This window comes from Manacus candei, unplaced genomic scaffold, assembly GCF_025592945.1.
Source record: "Manacus candei isolate 608988 ecotype Guabito, Panama unplaced genomic scaffold, ASM2559294v1 h1tg000015l, whole genome shotgun sequence".
NCBI classification, from domain to species: Eukaryota; Metazoa; Chordata; class Aves; order Passeriformes; family Pipridae; genus Manacus; species Manacus candei.
In genome coordinates this window covers 230,460-254,012 of record NW_026138063.1, presented here as the reverse complement: position 1 = coordinate 254,012, position 23,553 = coordinate 230,460, and the positions used below count along the sequence as shown (strand labels likewise).

At 40.9% G+C, this 23,553-nt stretch overlaps 1 protein-coding gene across 1 annotated transcript in view; it reads left to right on the top strand.

The window, feature by feature from the left end:
* The window catches only part of WWTR1 (WW domain containing transcription regulator 1), a 51,207-nt gene extending 29,403 nt beyond the window's left edge, over positions 1-21,804 (top strand). The window contains exons 3-6 of the mRNA XM_051782226.1: positions 11,488-11,678; positions 16,101-16,234; positions 16,809-16,921; positions 18,018-21,804. Of these exons, the coding sequence (XP_051638186.1) occupies positions 11,488-11,678; positions 16,101-16,234; positions 16,809-16,921; positions 18,018-18,202 (623 nt within the window). The 3' untranslated portion in view covers positions 18,203-21,804. The remainder of the gene's footprint in view (positions 1-11,487; positions 11,679-16,100; positions 16,235-16,808; positions 16,922-18,017) is intronic.
* Positions 21,805-23,553: the final 1,749 nt, after the last annotated feature.

Here is a 23,553-nt window from a genome sequence, read left to right as displayed (position 1 = left end):
CAAAAGCACATGGTGAAGGTTGATTGAAGTTAGTAGTCATATCTTAAAAAACTGCTGTATTTTTCTACCTTTTTTCTTACTGTGGTTTTATGTTGTATATTCATGAGCTATACATGAAGCTACACACTTCACCAGTGTTAGTTTTCATACTAACATTTAAAGCACTGCCTTTTAAATGTTATAGAACGAAGGCATCAGAAGCGATCTCTTCCTTTGATGCAGCTCGCTCGGCAAGTTTCTGTGCTTATTTACTCACCACCACTAAATTCAGTGCAGTTTCATGAATGAAAAGGGAAATTTGTCACAGAGATGGAAAGCATATTCTTGCGGGTTACCATATATTCAGGCTTGTTCAGTCTGCTTTTTCTTAACATTTTACCATTGTTATTCTTCTAAGACAGTTTGTAGATGTATATACTAAGGAAAATACAACATCAATAGGAATCTTTTAACTGTATGTCTTGTTGTTGGCAACGATAGGGGAAACAATCAGCCTTTGACTGAGAACCAGCAGAAACACTGTATTTCTTGTGTCTTCATAAGGACTTCAGAAATCACATTGACTGTGATGCTGAATCTGCACAGATCTTAATTTTCTGCCCATTCTAAAACAGAGTCTTTTTCAGCTGATTGATAAGGTATTAACTATCTATTGCCAGTCAATTTTCGCCCATCACACAAGGGCCATATGTGGAAGGAGGGGTTATTGTACACCCTTATTTTAGGCATCAGGTCTAGGTCCCTGAATAGGAAGACGAATTCCCAGGGATTCCCTGTGCCCAGGAGGAAGGGGAGAGCAGTTGCAGTGCAGCGAGCTAAGGCTCCCTGATTAAAGGCTCCTGTGGGAGTGCCCGAGTCCGAGCTACAGATGCTGTTCTGCCTTCATGGCACTCCCTGGTGTAAGAAGATTGTGAGGAATGATTTTGAGCTATGTGTAACAAAATTTAGGGGGAAAATAAGATCTTACAGAAGTTTCTTTTGCAACATTTTTTAATTAAATGCTGCTTGTTTTGTAGTCTTTCTCTATTCTGCATTATGCAACACTCAAATCCATTGTTATTTTCATCTTTCTTCCTTCAAACTGTTTTAAAGAGATTTCTTTCGTGATCGTACTTTTCATCCAGTGGGTGAGCACAATCTGGTCTTCATTTAAATGTTTTCCAATTTAACAGTTTGCAACTTACTTTGACGTAAAATAATAAACCCCTCTAATGGCATTTATGTTTTCTGTAGAATTTAACCTGAATTGATATGTGAGTTCCTTAAAAAGCTCATACTAAAAGAAAAGACTATCTGCAAAAAACCTCAGAATACTTGTGGGTGAAGTGGCCCACCCCCGTCGGACACAGTCGGAGGTGGGATTGGGGCCTCGGAGCAAACAGCAGCTGCAGGCTGGGAGGCACAGTTACTCTGCCCACGTGAGGGATTGAGATGTGTGCTAAGCAGTGCCCAGAGTTTGGTGGTTTGAGAGTTTTGGGCACTCTGCCACTTTGTGAAATGCCTCTGAGTTTGTTAGGGTGTGGACAGGGGCTTTCAATTTATCCAACTAGAAACCATGGTTAAGAGGGGTGTTTGGTCTGACTCAAGCCACCAGCCGGGTGGGATGTCCCTGACACTCCCTGGTGCCTGGCCCCCATCATCCCCTTGGCCTCTCTTCACAGTGGACAGTTGAGGACCAGCAATCTCAGAAAGATATACCTGGCTTTACCCCTTCTGGTACACAGGAGAACTTTTGTGACTCATCAAACTGTGCACAGAGATAGGATTGATGGGCAGAAGGGCTTTTAAATGCTGCAGTCATGACCTGACTGTCAGGGAGGGAGTGACAAGGGCTGGAGCACAGAAATTAGTAGAACTGTGTTTGCATGGGTCCCTTATGTGTTAGAACTGGGACATCTATTACCCTGTCTGGTTTTTTCCCTCGTGATGAATTATTTTCCATGTAAGTATGGAAAGGTCCCTTCTGACTGGGGCTGTTCTATGATGATGGTTGATAACTGGATGATTTCACAACTCATAAATCATGATCTTAGTGCATAGTGTCTGTTGGCCCAGGTAATGCTGCCTTCAGAAAATGTACCGGATCTCTCTTAATTCTGTACACTGACGTAATACCTCGTAACTATATATTCTCTTAGGTTCTGTCAAGATAAGTTCATTAATATGCCCATTTTCAGGGAAAAAAAATCATAAATATTCTTATTGTTATAGTTTCTGAGGTTTCCAATGTTCCTGTACTCTGGAGCAGATTGTTTTACTTTATCTCTGTGCTGCTGTTTTATCAGTTATCTGCTAGTGACATCCTCAGAGGGGTTTGATAAGAACCTGTGGACTCTATGAAGTGTACTGAATGGAGGGACAGCTGCTGGGAGATCACTATTAATGCTGTGAGCTCACAAAGGTGAGGATGCCTGTTTTGAGGTAAGGAGAGCAGCTGGATGAGTTTCCACACAGCTGAGACCTTGCACAACAAGTTAAGACTGTGTCCATCACAGAACATCTCAGGTGGGAAGGGGCTTTGTGAGGTCTCTAACCTGGCCTCCTGCTGAAAGCAAGGTCAGCAGTGGCACCAGAGCAGGAGCTCAGGGCTTTGTGCACGCAGGTGCAGAAATCCTTTGTGACAGAGGAGAAGGTCCTGGTGTAGTTCTCATGTGTTCATCAGGGAGGAGACTGGCACCACAAAGGAAATGGGTGCTGTACCATCAGCATCAGAATGTGTAACACACACACACACACTTAAGAGCAGAGAAGAATGTCTGGCAGAGGGAGAAGGGTGCTACATATACTTTAGTTTCCACTTGACACTGCACTTTCACCTGATCAGATCACATGTAAATATAGAGTATAAGAAAATTAAAACAAAATGATCCATATCTGGTAGAAGCTGATAATATTTATCTCCATTTTATAGATCAAGCAGTTCAGGCAGAACACAGTGGAAAGCCCGATGTTAATTTGTTTAGTATCAGTGTATGTGTTGATCCTGAGAGTTCAACCACACTAACTTTTTGTATCAAACTCCAGGTGAAGAACTATTTGATTTTTGTTTTTCCCTACTGAAGAAGAGAATCTTACCTCTGCCAAGACCCCCCAGCAGGCATGACCCAAGTGATACAAGCAGGCATGACTTTCACTGTTAAATCACTGGTTCTCTAAGATGAAGGACATCAGGTATTGCACAATAGAATTTTTTATGAAGAGCCTCTTAAACTGACAGCTAGTTATTTAACACAATATCATCCAAGAATCTAAGTTTAGCTTTCAGCTGTATCGCTCATGGTACTTTAACTGGGAGTTATAGCACTTTGCCTCTGCTTTAATTTTTTAAAATCAGATAGGAAATCCAAGCAATAAAACAATGCAATAATCCTGTCTGGGAGCAATAAACACATGAACCAGAGTTTCCATATCCTGCCGTGATAAAAGAGGTGTAGCTACTATTGTTTAAGGATGATAGAAGGCAGTTTTAGTTACTGTGTCAAAATCAGTCTCTGGAGGTAAGAATGCAGAAACTCCCAAAGTGTTCAAAACCAGGTGGTATGTATTTTAGTATTAACTAACATCCATGAAATGGTCTGGATTTTGCAAGGCTTGGTTTGCGTTGGCTGGAAATTTGGATAGAAATCTGTGACACTGAGGGGAACGTTTTTCCCTCCGTGTAGCCTGTACCTTCACACCACCTGCATAGTGAAAAGGCTTCCTGTTCCAGGTCATTTTTAATTACTGGATATCCTGAAAGAAGCAAACACAGCTTGTTTGTGGTCGGCATGAATAATCTTGGCACCTACTGCTGGTGATTACTTACAGGAGACCTGAAAGCGTTGTAGGGGACTTGCCCATTCTGTGGGAATGAGAGTTTTGTGATGCAGCTCTCAAAAGAATGAAGGAGTTTTGGTTGTTTGCAATTAAAGCCTCTAACAAGTAATTTATCAATCAGATTTCAAATGGAGTAATTTATTTATGTTTTAAGGACAGTGGTTAATAGTTCCAGAGACTAGTAGGAATTAACTTCAGTTCCAGGTAAATTAAATCCAGGTGTCTCAAAGGACACACACCTTTAAACCAGCAACTGACTATGCAGTAAATCTGATGTGTTCAAGAGAGATGTTGGCATTATTTCAAAATCTAGTAATTTTTAATTTTGACACAAAGAAGTTCCTGTTGGTATAATCATTTCCCCTCAAGGTTAGTAATTCAAACATGTGCCAGTGCAAGAGTGGAGGGTCGTTTCCATAGTTTCAAAGTGAATGAAATGCAAAAGCTGACGATTGCACAAAACAAAAGTAAAGGTAATTTAATAAATATTTCAAATTTTAATGGTCATCAATAATTAGTCATTAGCATTAAAGCTGTCAACACTCAAGCAGCCCCCACCATTATTTATTCTTACTGATTTATTGCTAAAAGTGTGTGCAGAGTAAATCTCTAATCTTTTAAATAACTTCCTGCTAACTCATAGCTTTGATGTTGCACCTGCAGGTCATTCGTTTGGGGTTTTTTAAGCTTAAGTCATTGAAGATGGGAAAGATTAGTTAAATGTGAATATCACAGAACTTAACAGTTGAAACTGTTGGGAAATTTCTGTATAGCTATTTGCAGCTCAGAAATCTGAATAAAGGAGTCTCTGTGCACTGGGATAGGGCAACGTTTTGCTTTAATACTTTACAGATTTTTGGAACAAAATGCACCAGAACTGAAAAGCAGCATTTTTTGCTGACCTTGTTGGAAAGCTAATGCTGTTTCTGGGAAATAAATGAAACAAGCAGTTCTTTGTTGGCTGAAGTGGAGAGAGAAAAGGAGGGCAGCCCAGTCTTTTTTTCTCCACAGTGTCGTGACTAAGTCAGAACTATAATATGGCTGGGTTCTTTTTTTTTTTTTTAACCTCTGTAGACATTTGTTTTTCATCAGACTGTGTTGTGTGATACCTGGTGCTGACCAGTTTATCTGAATTCGGCTCTGGGCTGCCTATAAACAGAGCAGAAAGATCTACAGTTACATCCAGACACTTCTGATACTTAAATAATAAAAGTTGGCACAATCAGTTCAATGCATATGTCAGAAATAATTTACACTTGCATGTTTTGGCTTCTGCAACTTGCAGAATCCCTTGCCCACAAAATAATCCTCGCTTAGTCTATATCCAGCAAAGTCAAAAGAAAGGTCCCCTACAATGTCAAGAAACCAAATTCACTAGAATATCATTATTAATTTAAAAGCAAACAAAAGCAATAAAAGCATTCTTTCATTTTTCATCTAATTGGTAAAACAAAATTACATATGTCTAGCTTGAGATGTGAACTAAATAGTTGCAACTTCATGGACTTTATGTGGGCTTTGCACTATCTACATGTAAAAAAGCTGCTTTTAGACCCAGACTGGCCCTAGAGATAGCCCAGGACTAGTCCACGCCTGGTCCATGCAGCTGGGCCTGATCTGCATCAGTGATAAATCTGGGTCCTGAACAAACCATAGAGTTAAGATTTTGAAAATTCACTGTGTTTCACTCCTGGCTTATCTGGAGGATATCAATGCTGGATGCTATTCTTAGCAGCATAAACAGGAAGAAATTTGTCTTGGTTAAGTCAGGAGTCTGCACAGTGTCCTTGGATTGCTTAATATCAGAAGCGTTGGGCTTGCCTGTGCAATTGCAGACTTTTTCACTGGAAATGCCTGATACCAACAAACACTACGTTTACACAAAACTATGAGGTGCCCAAGGGTTTTGTGGCACCAAAAATTTTAAAGTGGTTCTGTTCCTCACAGTCTTGGACTGTTGTGTACAATATGAAAATTTTCACCACTACCTTCCTATGGTCGCCAGGCCACATTCCCAGTCAGCCTATCCATTTTTGAATTCCCAGCTCCTTTAACTGGAACCAATGTGCTTGTTCAGCATTCTTCATTTTTCTGTATATTTTAGTTAGATTTTCCCTGGTGCTTAAAGACATTTTAGGATCAGTTTACTATGAGAAACAATATTTCCTGAGAGCCACAGTGTTCCTTTCTGTGGATGTTTCTTGTCTTGAATCAGAGGCTCTTCTCATAAGTAAGAGGACCCATGAGTTACTGTCTCTGTAGTATATCTACTCCATCTGTATTACTTTTGGGGATTATTCCCATTAATACTGTCCCATTCATTTTTATACACTTTTCCCAGTGAGGCAATAAAATCTTTCCACTGTTTTGTCTTCTTTATGTTCTGTGGTCAGTTCTGTGTACAGAGCGAGACCTTCCCATTATTGATTCTGTGTTTGCAGAGTGGGGTCGGGCCCGGCTGTGGCTGCTGCTCCTCTGCAGGCAACAGCTCTTTGAGCTTCTCCCCCATCCTGTGTCTCCCCAGGAGCACACTCTGCACCCCTCTCTCGTCCTGGGACACGTGTTACTGAGTGTGAGACCCCGCTTGCAGTTCACACACAGCCTCCAGCTCACCACTGCTGATTGCTGCTGGTGTGAGGCGGTGGGTCAGCGGGTTCTGCACAGCGAGAGGAGCTGAGTGAGGGAAACACCACACACACAAAGGGTTTATCTGCTGCCTGCGGGCGTTTGCTGGTGCACAAACTGTATGGAGGCTTTTTAGTGCTCAAATCACCTAATGTGGGCCAAGAGCTGTGCTGAGGAAAATGCAGTGGCTGCAGGGTGGCTGTTGGCCAAGGGTAGAGGGCAAGCACTTCACCTCTGTGCTCAGTGTGTCCTGGGCCTCGTGGTATGTCCTGTGGAAGAGTTTCAAACTGGAGACAATCTGCTGCATTTCATATGGCCCAGGCTCCAGTAGCCCCCAGGAGGGTGATGGGCAGTGCTTTTCAGATGTCTGAGGCACCATTTGGACAGGCTGTTTGGCAGAGAACACGTTCCATGTGTTCATGTGTGAACTGCTGGTGTAGGAAAAGCCCTACACTTAACACATTAACTGAAGGCTCACTTGTTGAGCACTTGCAAATTGTCGTGATTTAATTACTCCAACTAGTTCCCAGAATCAGCTGTTTTATTACTGCACATGTAGTATTTTGACGCTTAGGATGTATTTTTAGAGCAGCTGAATGCAGCAGTTGTTGTGGGAAGTGCTGCAGAATTCCCCAGGTTTTGGTTTAATTGTGTTTTCTGTAATAGATACTGAAAAAGAATCACCTAACAGTCTTGTGTTTTATACTGTTCTTATTTCCATTTAGCATTTATTGTGAGCTATGCCAGATTAACCTAACGTGCATGTTATGTATGCATGCACACATCCAAAAACTAGATTTGACTTCACAAAATAGACCTCATATGTCCTGAATTTGCTTATGGGACTTTATTGTGATTGCACTCAAGAGTAATTCAAGTGGAATGATGCTGTTATGCAGTTGGTAGGATCAAACCCTGGGCCTTAGCATCTCTGTATTTATAGACTGATTTTGAATTATATTAAAAAAAAATTAATCACCATATCAATTTAATGTTGCATTTTAAGTTAGGCTTCATAAATACCCAGATACCTCAACAAAACTATCTGTGCTTGTTTGAAAGCACAGATATATGACTCCTTACTTAGTGTTTCTGAGTCTCTCCAGTTTGGGTTGTTATGGAAGCATTCAAACTGAATGAAGAGCTACCTGAATCCTATTTTTCCTTAAAGCAGTATATTCTGGAGGAAAATGTGGTGTCCATGGGTTCAAATGACTTTCAGCAAGTTTGTCTCTGTGACCTAAATCAATGAGCCATTCCAATGAGTGGTAGCTCTGAACAGATCTATTTTTCTATGGACCTGTGTCTAGAGACTGAAACCTACAAACCTCAGAGGAGAAAGGTGCTGACAGAGAGGAGCAGAACCAAGCAATGCAGATGGTAGAGTTGGCTGAGGATGGCTCCTGCCTCCGTCTTTGCCTTACACTGTTCATCTCCTGCGCTCAAACTTGCAAAAGTGTGCCCTAACTAGCTTTAGTTAACCCAGATGATACAAGTAACTGGCTTTGGGAGTAGAATGGATTTTTGTTGTTTCTTAGAAATATGATTACATCTTTATGGAATACTTGACTTGTAGGAGACTCAGTGTGATGTAATTTCTATAGTCCTGGTTTCAAGGCATGGGAATGCTGACTTTACTCATTGTACTGAGCTTCCTGTAGTTCTTTGATGGTATGTGTTACAACCTGCCCCAGAAGGTGAGGGGTAACCCTGGTTCTTGTTAATAGATGCCTTGGGGTGGATTAGAGCGAAACAACACTAAATTATCAATCAGTGTGTGTAAATATATATATGTAGGGTTCATTTTAGAACAATTTGGTTGCAATGGAAGGCAGGTATGTAGCTGTTTTGGTTATTATTTTCTATAGTAATATAGCAATATAGCAATATGAAAGCATAAAAATGTCACTTAAGAAAATGTATAAGGGAAGAGAAAGAAAGAAGCAGCAAGCATTAGAGTAGAACGATCTCACCACCCATGGATCCAGCAATGAGACCAGATTTTTGCAATTTCGATGTCTGTCAGTCAAAGTGATGGTCACACTCCTGATCCATTGGGGGGAGAAGGGAAGCTCCCAAAACACAAAGTACAACAGGTTAAAATATGCTCAGGTTCAGGTGGGAACACCCAGGTACCTCCCCCGGGCAGGGGAAGCTTTCAGTCCTCTGGTGAAAGGCATCAGAAATTAGTCTGGGGACACTTTGGGGGTCTTTGATGGTTTCTGACACGTTCTAAGACATGAGAGCTGCCTCTCATGCCAGCGCTGCTGAGCCAGTTCTACCCCATCAGGAGGGATGAAAACCCTCCAGCCTACATGTGAATGTCCCAGGTGAATGTGACCTTTCCAGGGGAGGAGGGTGAGTTTTACAACTGAGAGAGTTGGGTAAGGGAGGACAATCGGTATGATAAAAAGCACCTGGTATGATAAAATGATCCTGTCGCCACAGGGTCTGCCTCTTATCTGGCTCAAAGCCTGGCTTGTAGCCTCTGGTGGTGGGTGTTCATCCCCTCTGTCTTGTGCAAATCACCAACACACACCCAAAAACTCACCTCCTCCCTCCTGAGGGATGCAGACTGGCCTGAGCAAAGCACCCTGCAGCCTCCATGAATGGGTGAATGTTTTGAGTCATTAACCATTAACATTTCCATCTTTCACAGTATGTAACAGTGGAGAGTGCTGCTTGAAGGAAAAGTAATTTACTCCAAGGTATAAAGTTCACTAGACCAAAATATTTTTCCTGTCCCCATGAGAAGAAATTACTTGGAGGATTACTGGGGAGGGAGAAGTACTCCTCCATATTTGCCTGTTGTCTCGTTCTTTTCCTTCTTGCATGTATAATTTCAGTTGTGATGCAACATGATGAAGAAGGGAGTATTTTATATAGCAAAGGCAACAAATAGCCATGACAAATATATTCCTGCAGTTCAAGCCCTAACCCTGAATGCATCCCAAACACATCGTACGGGCTGTTAATCTTTACTTAGCTTTGCCTGGTTCTATCATTTGCATGTGATAGTCCACCCGGACTCCTACATTGGTTGCACATAAGGAGTTTCATGGCTACCCAGTTATTTTTGCTGGGAACTGATCTAGCCAGAAAACACCTTTTTATCTCCCAGCAATTTTTTAGTTTGCCTAAAATTTTTTTCAGCTTTTTTCAGCTCAGTAAAAGGGCAGCATATGGGCAGGAGTGAACAGCTGGGTCTGGAAGAGATGATGGATGGTGTGATGTCATTTGTGTGAGTACAGCTGTTTGTGGCCCACACATAGGCTGACTCCATGGAAAGGACTGCTTTTAACTCAGATTATTTCTTGAGATGGATTTGCCACTGCAGCTAAAATATCATATAACTGCATGATCATATGATTCTACAGTCTCTACATACTGGACCTGTGTGATACTGGATCACCCAGAGGAAAAATTTAATTCAGATTTGATAGGAGCACATGTGAATATTTCTGTCAAACACAGCAGAGCAGTTTGTGCTGGCTGAATGCCTGCACACCAGTGTTACTGAAGCTGCAGAAAGACAAGACAGTTCCTGATCTGACAGAAGACTGTCTAGCATAAAGATTTTAACCTGGAACTGGCCAAGTGAGTGAAGTTCAGCATTTTGAAATGTTTGGGTATCACACATTTGATCCAGGCTCTAAAATCAACCCATTTCTTACAATCACATGTTCTGTGACATCCTCCAAGGTCAGGCATGGGCACAGCATAAATATGTTCAGGTCTTTGAGACTGAGAAATGAGTCGAGATTTAGTTCTCACTTGGTAAGAACAAGGAGTGCAAGATAAAAAGGAAGATAAAAATCTATCCTTTGGATAGAAAAATACTGTATCTCTTCTAGAGAGTGTTTTACTATCTGGAGTATTCTTGTTAAAAGGTAAGAGCTCTGTTAATTATGTTGCTGCCCCTTAAGTGAAAGAATCCTTGCAGAAATGTCAATTAATTTTTAAAGCAGTACATGGCTCCCACTTGTAATCCAGACTGGCTTTAGGTACTGTGTATGTTTTTTACTGGAAATATGAAGATGGGGAAGGAAAAGAGGGAACAGTTCCCTCCATGGTTTTGGATGGTTTTTGGATTGCACTGCTGGGAACTGATACATTTGACTCAAAAATTAAAGCAGGTACTAACAGAGGCTATGCAGTTTCCCCTCTCTGTCTCATTTTCCTCCTGTTTTTCCCAATTCTGTTACTGAGAGGGAAACATTGCTAGAGGGTTCTGTTTCCATAAGCAAGTGATACCTGCTGTCTGAGGTGCCTTTTAACTTTATGGCACGGTGGCACCAGACTGACTGTGGATCTACACAGAGACTTGCAACTTCTTTCATAGAAGTTCTATGAATAAAAATGTCCATACTACTGAGAATTCTGCTCTGATTTATAGATTCTGAATTTGATCAGAAAAGATGATGTTGATTTAAATAACATTAATAGTTTAAGCGCATTAAGTTGCTCAGCAGCAGCCTTCTCTCAGCAAGTGAAAGGGTTTACCTGGGTGTAACTCAGGTTTGCTTACAAAAGGTCCTGTTTTTCACCTGCCATCTATGGAGTTCTTTCCCTGCCGAACTTTGGGAATATCCTACCAAAGGTGGGGAATTAATGATGGGGTTATTTCCAAATCTGAATACCCTAACAGATAAAGTTCCAGTTGTTAATCTGCTGGTAGTTATTCTTACAATAATTAATTTAGATCTGTCAATAAAGAAAATGTTAAGTTGAAAACAGTTTTACTAGCTTACTGCTTATATATACACATTTGTGGAGGAATTTTCAATTACAAAAACCTTGCATGTAATTTACTACATCATTAAGTAAATATTTGAACGTGCCAGGATGAATATAAATATTCGCTATATTGTAAGCTTTCTTGTTTGATACACATGGAACATTAACAATCATTTATTAAGCAATTGCTAGTGCATATCTTGCCAGCTGGAGTAGTTGTCTCAGTCATTTGAAATGCAGTACCTCTAGTGCTGTCAGTGAGCAGTGTCAGTGCAGTCCCAGGCAGGCTGAGCTGTCGTGTCTCCGCAGTGAACAGCGCGGTGCCGCTGCCCCCCAGCCCAGCCCTGCCGCCGCAGAGCCGCCCCCCGCAGCCCCCTGCCCTGCTGGCCCTGCCCGGCACGCTGACCACGCAGCAGCAGCAGCAGCAGAAGCTGAGGCTCCAGAGAATCCAGATGGAGAGGGAGCGAATTCGGATGCGTCAGGAGGAGTTACTGCGACAGGTAACGCCAAGGATACTCTTACTTTGTTCAAGAGATTTTAGTTCAATGCATCCAAATTTTTACCAAGTACAGTTAGTAGCGCTGTTATTTTATGTCAAAATTAACCATGGTTTTAGGTAAGGATAGCCGAAAAGCTAATATAAATAGATAATTTCATTTTTTTCTCTAAAATAGCACTGAACAGAACACAGGATGGTCATCAGTCAGAAGTTACAGAGCTGGAGTCTTTCTTACCGAGTCTAATAGTCTTGTAAGAACCAAACTCTGTTCTGCATCTGTTTGTGAGCAACTAGAGCAACTACCACTGATTGATTGGCAGATTAGCTTGGTTTGCACAGGAAACCATGTTCGTGCTTCACTGAAAATAAAGGCAGAACATACAGAGTTGTTCTTGACTCTGATCCCAACTCTCTTAATTTGTGCCCTTTGCCTTTGAGTTAAAATAAAATCACATTCACGTCTTACATGAATACCTCTGATCTGAAAACTTGCCAGAGTTGGTTATTTGTGGATGTTTTGTTTATTGTTCTATTTCTTAAGTTTCAGCTCTATATAATGACTCACACTGTACAAAATAGATAAGTTAACTTCCTTTAGACTGCCTAAAAGAAATAAAGTTTTAACAATTGTGTTCTGTTTGTTATGGATGACTCCACTAGTGATGTTGTGTTTGCATGACATATTAATCAGATTCCTTAGTGAAAAAAAACAACCTGTTTCTCTCAGCAACAGCATGAAAGAAGTACAGTCTATCAAGAAGAATACTATTATTTGTGGCCTTGCAAATGCTGCAGTTAGCAGTTCTAAGTACCTTTAAAAATAGTAACTTTCACAAGATCAAGGTGGTGGTTTCTGACATGGGCAGTAGTCTCAAGTCTTTTGCATACCTTTGCCATCAGGAGCTCAGAACGTGATAGAAATGGGTGTGGGAAGAGAGTGGGGATATCTGGTATGAGCTTAGTCATCATTGTCATCATGCTAACAACATTTTTAGCTATTTTTACTCTCTTTGGCTCTGTTCTTGCTTCAGGACAAGAGCAAATTAAGCTTCAAAACAGTTGTACTCAAGGGCTGGTTTCCCTGCTTTGCTGCCTTTGAAAGTGATACATGCACAGCACTCTGCAGCTGTGCTGTACTCAATCAAGCCTCCAGCTTATTATGCCCAGGGACACGCTTGTGTAGCTCTTAGGGAAGAAAGCAAGATGCAAAATCCATCCTTCTTAACAGAATGCTGTGAACTTCCTGCCAGTAACCTGGGCATCCTGAACCCTGGCAGCTGAGAAGGACGCGATGAACTCCTCTGGAGTTGCCAGTGTCCAAGTACAGTTACTCCCACTCTGACCCTCCACCGCTGTTTTTGCTTTTCTAGTGTAACCTATCTAAGGGAAGAATGCTGAGTAAGTGTGTACACTGCTGCCAGCAGCTGTGAGGAGGCACAGAGTGTTTGAGTGAGAGGGGAAGGATTCTTTGGAGGGTCACAAACCTTTCAGCCCAGCAGCAGCTGCTGGCTCCCCACAGCCATTCCTGGCAGCAGCTGATGAGGTGGAGCAGCATGCCCAGCTGGGAGGAGAACACTGAAAGCAACGCTTCTCAGAGGCTCCTTTCTGATCCAGGGGATTCTACTGCATAAATGCATCCACAGAAAGTTACAGCAGTTCAGAAGAGGCTGAAAAAGCAGTGGGGGAAAATGCAGAGGAACATTTATTGCTGTTTTGTCCTCACAGAGTAGACCCTGGCCTGCTGTAGCCTCAACAGAAAAATGCCCCTCTGTGCTCCTTTCACAGCACACACTGGCCCAGGGTCTGATTTACCGGTGGCACAGGCAAGGTCTACATCTCTTGCTTTCCACCCTAAGCATGAGGACTGGCAAAAGAGGAATTGCAGCGATCAGCAATGTAAACTCAATATAAAAATGCTCTCACTCATCTCCTCCAGCTGGAAACAAGGGTTTGGCAACTAAGGATGGAGCTCAGATTAGTTCTGCCAAGGAGGGTTCCAGGAAATGTGACAAAGATTTCCTGCATTTGTCTGGCATACAGCTAAAAAGAAGTTTACATCAGAACTGTGTTCAGAGGCTTTGAATCATTCAGCTCACTGCAGTGCTGTGAAGCTTTTAAAGAGTTTTGCAGATAGCTACTGATGAAGCTTTTTGACATGGCTTTGTGATGTCAGAATACGGTGGTGTTTTTAATTTACTCTATTTTGTTATTCATTTTGAAAGTCCTCTTTGGGTTTTTAAAATAGCGTGTGCCATAGCGCCAAGCAGATCTTTAAGGACATTTGGTCCTTTCTCAACTGAATGCCAGAGATTGTCTCTGCTGGCCAAAGGGGAGGGACCCTCCTGCATTCAAAGACTGAGAGCTCACTAGTCTGACTGAGGCTGTAATAACATTGCTGCTCAGAGGGTGTGGGAAGTCTCTGGTATTTTTTGCCAGACTTTTTTAACCTAGGATAGGGGATTAACAAATATTCCTCTTAAAAACCTTGTAGTCATACTTAGAATAGAGAACAGGACATAGCAGGCTATCATGCATCTTTGGGCGTTGTGTACTTGATCTGTTGCTACTGATCATTGCTGTGATAATGTCAAAGAGGTGAAGGAATCTGACATCTCTAACAGTACTAAAACTGCAGTGTGACTTCTGAACAAATGACCTGCAGCAGAGGAGGATCATACGTCATGTATGGTGGAGCCAGTGCTCTGTCTTCTTCCCCAGTCAGTTCTGACTCCAATGTGCAGGAGTCTGTTGTTCCACATTTTAAAGTACCCATGGAGTTAATATAACAAGCGATATGCAATATGTTGAAATAAAGACACGGGAGGTGACATACCATTCCCCAAGGGAGAGTAGATCAAGTATAAATGTCATGTTTCTTGCAACAAAGAAGAGACAGGAACTTAGATTTTGTAAATGATGGTGTGAGTTTTTCTTGAGGGTGCTGCAGGTTTTTCACCTCAGAAGTGTTTTGCTTTGGAAAGTCTGTCTAAATCTTGTGTGGCGGTACCTGTTATTCTTATATTTTAAAAAAGTGCTGAGAATATCTGCATGTAGACAGTTAAAAAAGACACCTGCCCATTCTCTGAGGTTTGTGCTTTTTCGCAGACTCCAGATGATTAAATTCTAAATAGAAACATCACCATTGTAATCATATACATGACCTATCATAGAATCATAGAATCAGTTGGGTTGGAAGGGACCTCCAGGATCATCAAGTCCAACCCTTGATCTACTACCACCGTGGTTACCAGACCATGGCACTGATGCCACATCCAGTCTTATCTTGAAAACCTCCAGGGATGGAGAATCCACCACCTCCCTGGGCAGCCCATCCCAATGCTTGATTACCCTCTCTGTAAAGAATTTCTTCCTAATATCCAACCTAAATCTCCCCTGGCACAGTTTAAGACCGAGCCGTCTTGTCTTGCTGATGGTTGCCTGGGAGAAGAGACCAAATCCCACCTGGCTACAACCTCCTTTCAGGTAGTTGTAGAGAGTGATGAGGTCTCCCCTGAGCCTCCTCGTGCATAAGCTGTTAAGAATCTTCAGACAGTTCTTAACACTTGCTAAATAATGAAACCATCTAATGTAAATTATAATTTATCAGTAAATATATTGATAATTTTATTATAAAGAAGAGATCAGACCACTCCTCCTCAATGAAAAGAATCAATTGAAAACATAGTAAAACATCATATTCTAGACTCAACAACCTGTTAATCCTTTCTCTACTTGGGAGAATGAATGACTGATTCATTGGGAAAAGTTTTCTCCTAGGATTTAAGTGAAATATTTACTTTGCTTATTTCATTAAAAAAAAAAGTTGAAAAATTAGGTTAAAAACAGATCCAGCTTGATTATTTTAAGGTCTTATTTGTTTGGAACATCCTGCTGGAGCCAGACGACCTCTGTATAGAACTCTGCACCACTAGATGTCATGGGTGTTTTGCAGAGATAATGCTGGAAGAATTTATCTTTCAAGAAGAGTTGTGAAACAAGTTTCCTTTGTCTCTGATTGCTTGTTTGTCATCCTGCAGACAGCAGACATGAGACAGGTCATGAGGCAGATGCTTATTATGAGGCAGAGAGTTTGTCCTAAAGATTATTGGGTCACAGTCTTGGTTCCAGCAGTTTTCTTCTGGCATGTTCAGTACTTTATGGTTGCTGAACTCTGGGACTGGCTTCCAGATGTGGTAAAACTGACAGAGGTTCTGTGGGGCTTTAATCCAGCACAGGTGGGTGTGAGAGATGCTGTCTGTCTACATCAGGATTTTCTTCAAATCAGTGTAAACAAATAGTCATCAGTGACATCCTTCAGAACTACTTTCCTCTTGTGTATATGTTATGTGGTCACTTGTTACAAGACTGCAGTACTTCTGAGCTGTTGGAATAACCCTTCTTGTATATTTATTTGCCTTTTCAGGAAGCTGCTCTATGCAGACAACTTCCTATGGACTCGGAAAACATGGTCCCAGTTCAGACAGCTGTGAACACCCCTGCCATGACACAGGACATGAGGCCTATTACAAATAATGGATCCGATCCTTTCTTGAACAGGCAAGTTCCTTCTTCATTAGGCAATTGCTTCTGTTGCCTTCTCTAGACTGTTAAAGCTGTATCTCTAAAGTAGTTCCTGTATCATCTTCTTTTGCACTCACTATAAACAGGGGATGTGGCTGAATGGCTGACCCAAAATATTTCAGTTTATGCTTCAAGAAGGAATCTTAGAAAAATTAATAAATTGTGACAGATGGTTTTAACTGTACTGTTGGGGTATGTGGAAGACATTATGTAGAATATTATCTAAGTATTAATACACTCAATTTTTTAGGCTATCAGAACTGGGTTTGTGTGTATATATATATATTTATATATTTTTATATATATATATATATATGTGTGTGTGTATTTCAAAATTTAAGAGTGGCCTCACTGCAATTGCTTTGTTATTTGGGCTGATGTGACCCAAATATGATGTTGGCTAATCAGTGGCCAACAGTTGAGAGTGAGGCTTAATGACTCAGTATCTAACTTTAAAATGGAACCTCCTGTGCTCTCTTCCAACACTGTGCTCAGGGACTGTGTCTACCAGAGCATCTTTACTGAGGCTTTTTCATGTTTCAATTTATAGTGGGCCATACCATTCCAGGGAACAGAGTTCGGACAGTGGCTTGGGATTAGGATGCTACAGTATACCAACAACACCTGAAGATTTCCTCAGCAACGTAGATGAGATGGATACAGGTAGAATATTCTGATTTAGCTTAAAGTATAGTCATATTAATAACTTTGTGCTATAACTAGTAATGTTTTGTAATTGCATAACTGAACAATAATCTCTGGCTTTCCTATGTGAGAGAACAGCCTGAGACTGAGGGAGGAAATGCCCAGAAGGTGCTTGGTGCCCAGAAGGTTCTCAGCTTTAGCTTAAGTCCAGATTCTGCCCTTTTACCTTAGACTGATATTAAACAAAATGAGTAAAGTTGAAAAATGTGAGCCTTAATTTCTGTTTTCATGCCATTGTCCAAGGTAGGAGGAGTAAGAACCTGGTCTTGGGTTACATGTACAAATCACTGCATTTTCTAACTCTGGGAAATCAGTCTCATTAGTACATCTCTTACAGTGGCAAAGTTGGATTTGCCTTCAAACAGAATGTATTTTACTAGTTTAGGTTTTGGTATGTATTTATTTTATATTAATGTCCTCATGGTGTTTAGAATACTGAAATAAATTACTAGAAAACCAACAAGCTTTTTTCCAGAGAGTGGAATTCTCAGAACTTCCTCACCTAAACTTCCTTTTGAAGTCATCAGAAGTTCTAGATTATGCAGAGAGTGAAAGGTTTCTCTATTAAAGGCTTCCATGCTTGTTATTATTAATTTATTTTAAAAAAAAAGTACTATTATAGAGCTAAATTGCTGTAAAGCATGTTTTTCAATTATTCCCCATGGACAGCATTGCCCTGGTGCAGAGAACAGGATGGATGTGTACATGAGGCTCCTCTGCTGCTCCCTGGGCGGACCAGGGAACAAACTTGGAACCGTCCTTGCCTCCAAAGTGGAAGGCCAGAGCTGGGTGCTTTGGGCACTGCTGAAAGGGCCTTTCATGTTTTTGAGAGCAAAGCAAGGATGTGAAGAGTACTCTTAGAAGAATGTGCATTCTGCAAATACAGTTTTGAGTAACTCCTATCCCATGTGGTGGTAGGAGTGCTCACAAGTGTTCATGGGAAAGGGGGAGTCTGAATTTTAAGTCAGTTCTGTTGTTTTAAGTCAATTTTGTTGTTTTAAATTACCCACAAGAACAGTTTGGTATTTCAAAAGTTCTTCTTTACTTTTCCTAGGAGAAACTATACCACAGACAACAATGAACATAAATCCACAACAAACACGTTTCCCTGATTTCCTCGACTGTCTTCCAGGAACAAATGTTGATCTTGGGACTCTAGAGTCAGAAGACTTGATCCCTATTCTCAATGATGTGGAGTCAGTACTCAACAAAAATGAGCCCTTCCTTACCTGGCTGTAATCAGGCAATGCTGATTGGGCCTACAATGCAATTCACATTTCTTATTCCTCTTGAGATAGAAGCAGAATATCTGAAAATCCTCAAGAGATACAACGTACTGCCTTAATGAGTTTTGCTACGTCATCTTTATGATCAGTTTAATCTCTGCCTGGATTTGATTGATAACAATTTAAATATAAAATACGTATTTTATATATACACACACACATATACATATATATACATATATGCATATATATTTCTTTTTAAAAAGCACACTACTTTAGACATCTGTGTACTTCTTTACCTTTTCAGACCAGGCAGTAATGTTTCACTTTAAGGACAGAAAGTGGCTGATGTTTGTGCATGTCCGTGACTGATCTCCTGGGTATTGACTGACATCACAGACCCTTTGTGAACCACAAAAGCTAACTGCTAGGTCAGTTGGTTCAGAAAACATGCACAGCATCAGGCCAGGAGAGCAGTTTTATTACTGTGTTTATGACAATAGTATCAGAAACTTTTTTAAATCAACTTACTTAAGCCTTAAAAATCTTTTTTTATTAGATCTTAGTAACTAACTGTGCTGTATGGAATACAGATTAAATCTGATCCATATGAGCCATAGTAATTATCATTTTATATTTATAAAGGCACAAACAATACTATAGCAGTTTCTTTTTTTCAGTATATTACTGTATAGTTTTCAGAAAATAAATACTTCCAATCTGAAAGTACCAGAACTGTTTAGCAACCTTTTTACACTAAAATATTGTTGCAAAATAAACCAGGCTGGTACTGACTGCTGCCTTTTAACAACAAAGCAATGTATTATAAACAAGCATTTAAAAAAAATTCTTAGATTTTTATGTTTATTATATTAAGCACTACAATTTTGTAACTTAACACATGAACAAACAATTTTTTATATATATATAAAATCTGTGGCAAGTATCTTAAGTGAAAAAATATTCTTTTAAAGTCAGGGCTGGAAAATGTGGCACAACTCGTTAATGTTATACATAGTGGGAAAAACCCCTTCCTCATACTGTTTTCAGTAATGTTTTTAACTGACAATGTCAAAATACATGTAGTTGTATACATGAAAAAATGCAGTAACTTTATCAGGGTACTGCTGAAGCAGCATTGGGACGTGCCTGGTAAAGCTGCTTAGTTCTTGTGTCTTTCATTACTGTAATTGGTGCGCAGGACACGAGGCACGTGCTCTGTGTTTCTACCTATTATGTAGCCTACAAACACCTCCTTACCAGAGGTTTGGGACTGAGAAGGCATCAAGGACATTAAGCTTGCAGTTCCCCTGAAATGCAAATGAAGTCCTGAAAATTCTTAAATATTTTGAAATTGTTTTATTTATAATCTATGAATTTACATTTTTTTATATGGAAAAATAGATTTGTTTATGAAAGGCATTAAAACTTTTCTCTAAGCTTAACCCAGGCTATATAAAGAGAAGAGATGTAGCACTAAGTGTAAATGTGTGTTTACCACGTCTGATAACACTTAACAAGATCTTACTGATGCGCCAGAATATTGATCACTAAAGACTTTTTTCCATCTGGTTGGGTGAAGGTAGGTGAAAAGGTCAGAGATGAAGTGGTGGTAATACAGAGTAGGTTTGGAAGACAAATGATGAGGTAAAAAATGTAAATCCTTGCTGGGAAGGGTGGCTGCAGACAGGGACACAGCAAATGGATCTCTGGTGTTCAGTGAAAAACGTAACTGAAGCACTCAATAAACAACCCCGTCTGTGGTGAACTGCTGGGTGTACGTGGTGTCACAGGATGGAAAATAAAAAGCACACATATTGACATTTTAGAAAAAAGATGGAAGGCAAAGACCTACAGTTGTGAAGTTTTATTACATAGGGAAAAGTAGCTTTTTTAAATGTTTTTGGTTGGGTTTGGGGTTTTTTAAATAGAAAAAGAGATGTTACAGCAGGGTTGTGTCTGCACAGAATTTAATTACTGAATGGGCATTGCATTTCTTTTACTCTTTTGGAGGAGCTATTACTTGGGGGGGGGCATGTTAATTATTTTTACTAGTGCTAACTTTTGAGATAGCACAACATTTCTTTCCAACAAACAGGGGACCGGGCAGGGCTGACCAGTATTACTGTAATTAGGTTTAATCTCTCTCTTTTAAGGATTTCTTCAGGTTGTCAGCCTAAATGAAAAACAGATGATCCTAGGGCTTTGTTCTTTAGTGCCATGACTGGCACTAAAGAATTGGAGGTCTTTTGGCCAACGTGCAAGGCCAGGTTGCCAGCACTGCTCAGTTGGTGTGAGAAGCTGATGCTGTCACTGCTGGAAGGACCCGCAGCAGCTCCAGGTCTGAGTGCTGGTGTGATCCAGAGGATAGTGCTCATCAGCAGATTATGGGTAGAGAATGCAGTTTGTTCATTTGCTAGCAAGTCTGCACCATTGAACGTGTGAGTTTGTCATAATAAAAGCTATTCCGAGCTGGTTGGCTCTGGGCTGCTGGGAATGCTGATTCCTGCCTGGCCCCACTCACTGTTGTCAGCCGAAGGCTGTACTTCCTACAGGGAAGACTGATGCAGCTTTCTAGTGAAGTCATATCAGATATTTACCAGAATTGTGAACCTGCAAGCTTGATTCCTTTTCATTGGTGTTTCTGGTGGTTGAGTGTCTTGGTGCAAAGACCTTAAAACGGTAAAGCAATCATAAACTGTGTTTCCATGTTACTTCCATAAAAAACCAGCAGCAGATCTGAAACAGGAGGGTGCTGTGCAGAACAGCACTTCAGGGTGAAACAGCTGCCAGAATCTTAGGTCAGATCTTTACTCAATCATGAAGCAAATTGTGCTTAAGTTAAAAGTGATTCTTTATGCTGTCAGCTTCTAATTTTTGTAATTGAGAGGGTGTATCAGGTGAAGTGTAGCAACAACAAAATATGTTTTTCAATGTTCTCTTTTTTAAAAAGGTTTTGGCTTTAAACAGGGTTGTGGCAGAACTTTTCAGTATTCAAAGCATGTGTAATATGAAAATAAATTTATTGCTGACAATATTTCACTGTGTTATTTGAGATTTTGAACATTTACTGTACTAAATGTACACTGTCTATTTGTAGTATAAATACAACCAGTGTGCCAACTGGACAGTTTTGCCGTGACCATCCCTGAGGGTGGCATACGTAAGTCTTGGTGATACTGAAGTAATGGGATGTTGTTAATTACAGTTTGTATTCTGGTAATACTGTTAGAATGTGACTTGGGGAGGGATTGGATCTGACTTTTTGACAAATGCTGTTTGGGGGAAGGGAAGGATTTAAATGTCTATTTTAATTACAGAAAAATGTGGGTGGGTGTTCAAATAAACTTGTTTCCTAATATATACATCCACATACATGCTAGTTCTTTAACTATTTTATTTACTTTTTTAATTTTGTTATATGACATGTGTGAGCATTTGTTTATAATATTTAGTAACTTGCAATAGATTGTATGTATCAAAAGCAATGAGATCAAACAATCAGATCAAACTGTAATATCCAGGGTTTGATTCTGGGATTTTTTTTTTAAATTATTTCTTTGATCTTGTACATGAAAAACAAATACAAATGAACTTGAAAGATTTTTGGATGCATATTGGTTTTTTAAATGTTTTGTTTTGTTTTGTTGGGTTTTAGTTTTTTGGCAGGTTTTAGTATGTGCTTCCCAGGGAATTGTACAACACTGCTTGGAATAAAGGTGCAGACATACAAATCTGTGAAAAAGGCATAAATGTTGAATAAAAATATTAGTACTTAGCAAGTCAAATGGTTATTTTACCGTTATCTTTCAGTTTATTAGTAGTTGTTGTTATGGCTGTTAGTGGTGGTTACAATTTTACTTGGAATGCTTATAACATACTCCCCAGTGCCACCATTACTTGTTTCTTTTAGTGGCACCTTGTAATTCATAATTCACTAACAACACAAGTGCTGGTTTATGATTTGTTTAATACTGTTATCTCTAAGCAGAATCTTTAGCACTCAGTCCATTGGCTGTTAAATGCTGCTTTGGGGGCTTAAAAAGTGCCTTAAGTCTGATCCCTTATTCAAGAAGTTTCTTAAATTCTGCATTAAGAAAATACCTGTCTTCTTTCCTAGGAACAAGCCATGAAACCTAAACATCCTGGGATTCTGTTTGAATGTCTGGTCTTTACTGTCAGGGCACGTGACATGAGTCATTCAAGATCCAGTTCAGCTGTTACTATTAATTAATTTTAATAATTTTTCTTGAATCATTCTCTTCCATAATTTATTAAAGTTAATTGTTAGAATGTGTCTTAACGGTATCTTGCATTTACATAAAAAAGATCTGGAGCCTCCATCGAACATAAATGCCAAGTGTATTAGCTTCTGACTGTGTTTGGAGACGTGATTGCTAATTCATGCTTTATTTACTTAGGAATATTAATCAGGTTTCTTTGGCAGAAATAGTGAATGTGTGTTTGTAAAGGTCATTCAGTTTGTTCCTAATGGTACCAGCTCACAAGACTTCAGAAGGTCTCTCCTTCCAAGCTGCTCAGCCATGCTCGCTACAGCCTTGCTGCTGCTGGGTGTTGTTACCCAGGAGCTGTGCTAAAACCACTCCTTCGGGAGCGATTTCCTGAGGTTGGTACGGCCTGAAAATCCCCGTCCTTTCAGAGGCCTGCCCGCACCGCGGCTGTCCCAGACGGAGGGTGGAAGAGCAGCCCCGGGCGGGCCCTCCATGGGTCCCTCACGCCAGTGCAGGTCAGGCCGCACCCACAGCCCCAGAGCCGGTGTCTGTCCCGGGCTGGCGGCTGCACATCACTCCGGCATTCCATGGAGGCCCCTTCGGAGGGCGTATGGTATATGAAAATACCAGCAGTGCTATTACAGTCTTTCTTAGCTGGTCCCCAAAACCTCAGTCTTCCCTCAACTATTAACAATGCTCGTGTCCCCATCAGGTACCTCATCATTCCTAAAAGCACAATGGCTGGAGTCACACACAATTTCCCGGAAAAATTAAAACTTTGGGGTAGGGTGGGGTTGGCTTTGTTTTGTTTTCTTCAGAAAACAAGAATCATTGTCAACAGCTGTGTCCAGAATCCTCTTCGGAGCGGGAGGGTGAGGCCGGGCAGGAGGTGGGCCCGCCCGAGGTTCCTCACACCGCTCCGCCCGGCCGGGCCGGGGCTGCAGCTCCCGCCCTCAGCGGGGCCGGGGCGGAGGAGCGACGCCGGCAGCAGGTAGGAGAAGGCGGCCGTGACCGTGGTCCGACCTGCGGGAGATCTCGCGGGTCGCGTGTCCTGAGCGCCCCGCGGGGCCCGGGAGGCTCCGAGCGGGCTCTCGGCCCCGCGGGAGGCAAAGTGCCTACGGGACAAAGCGGG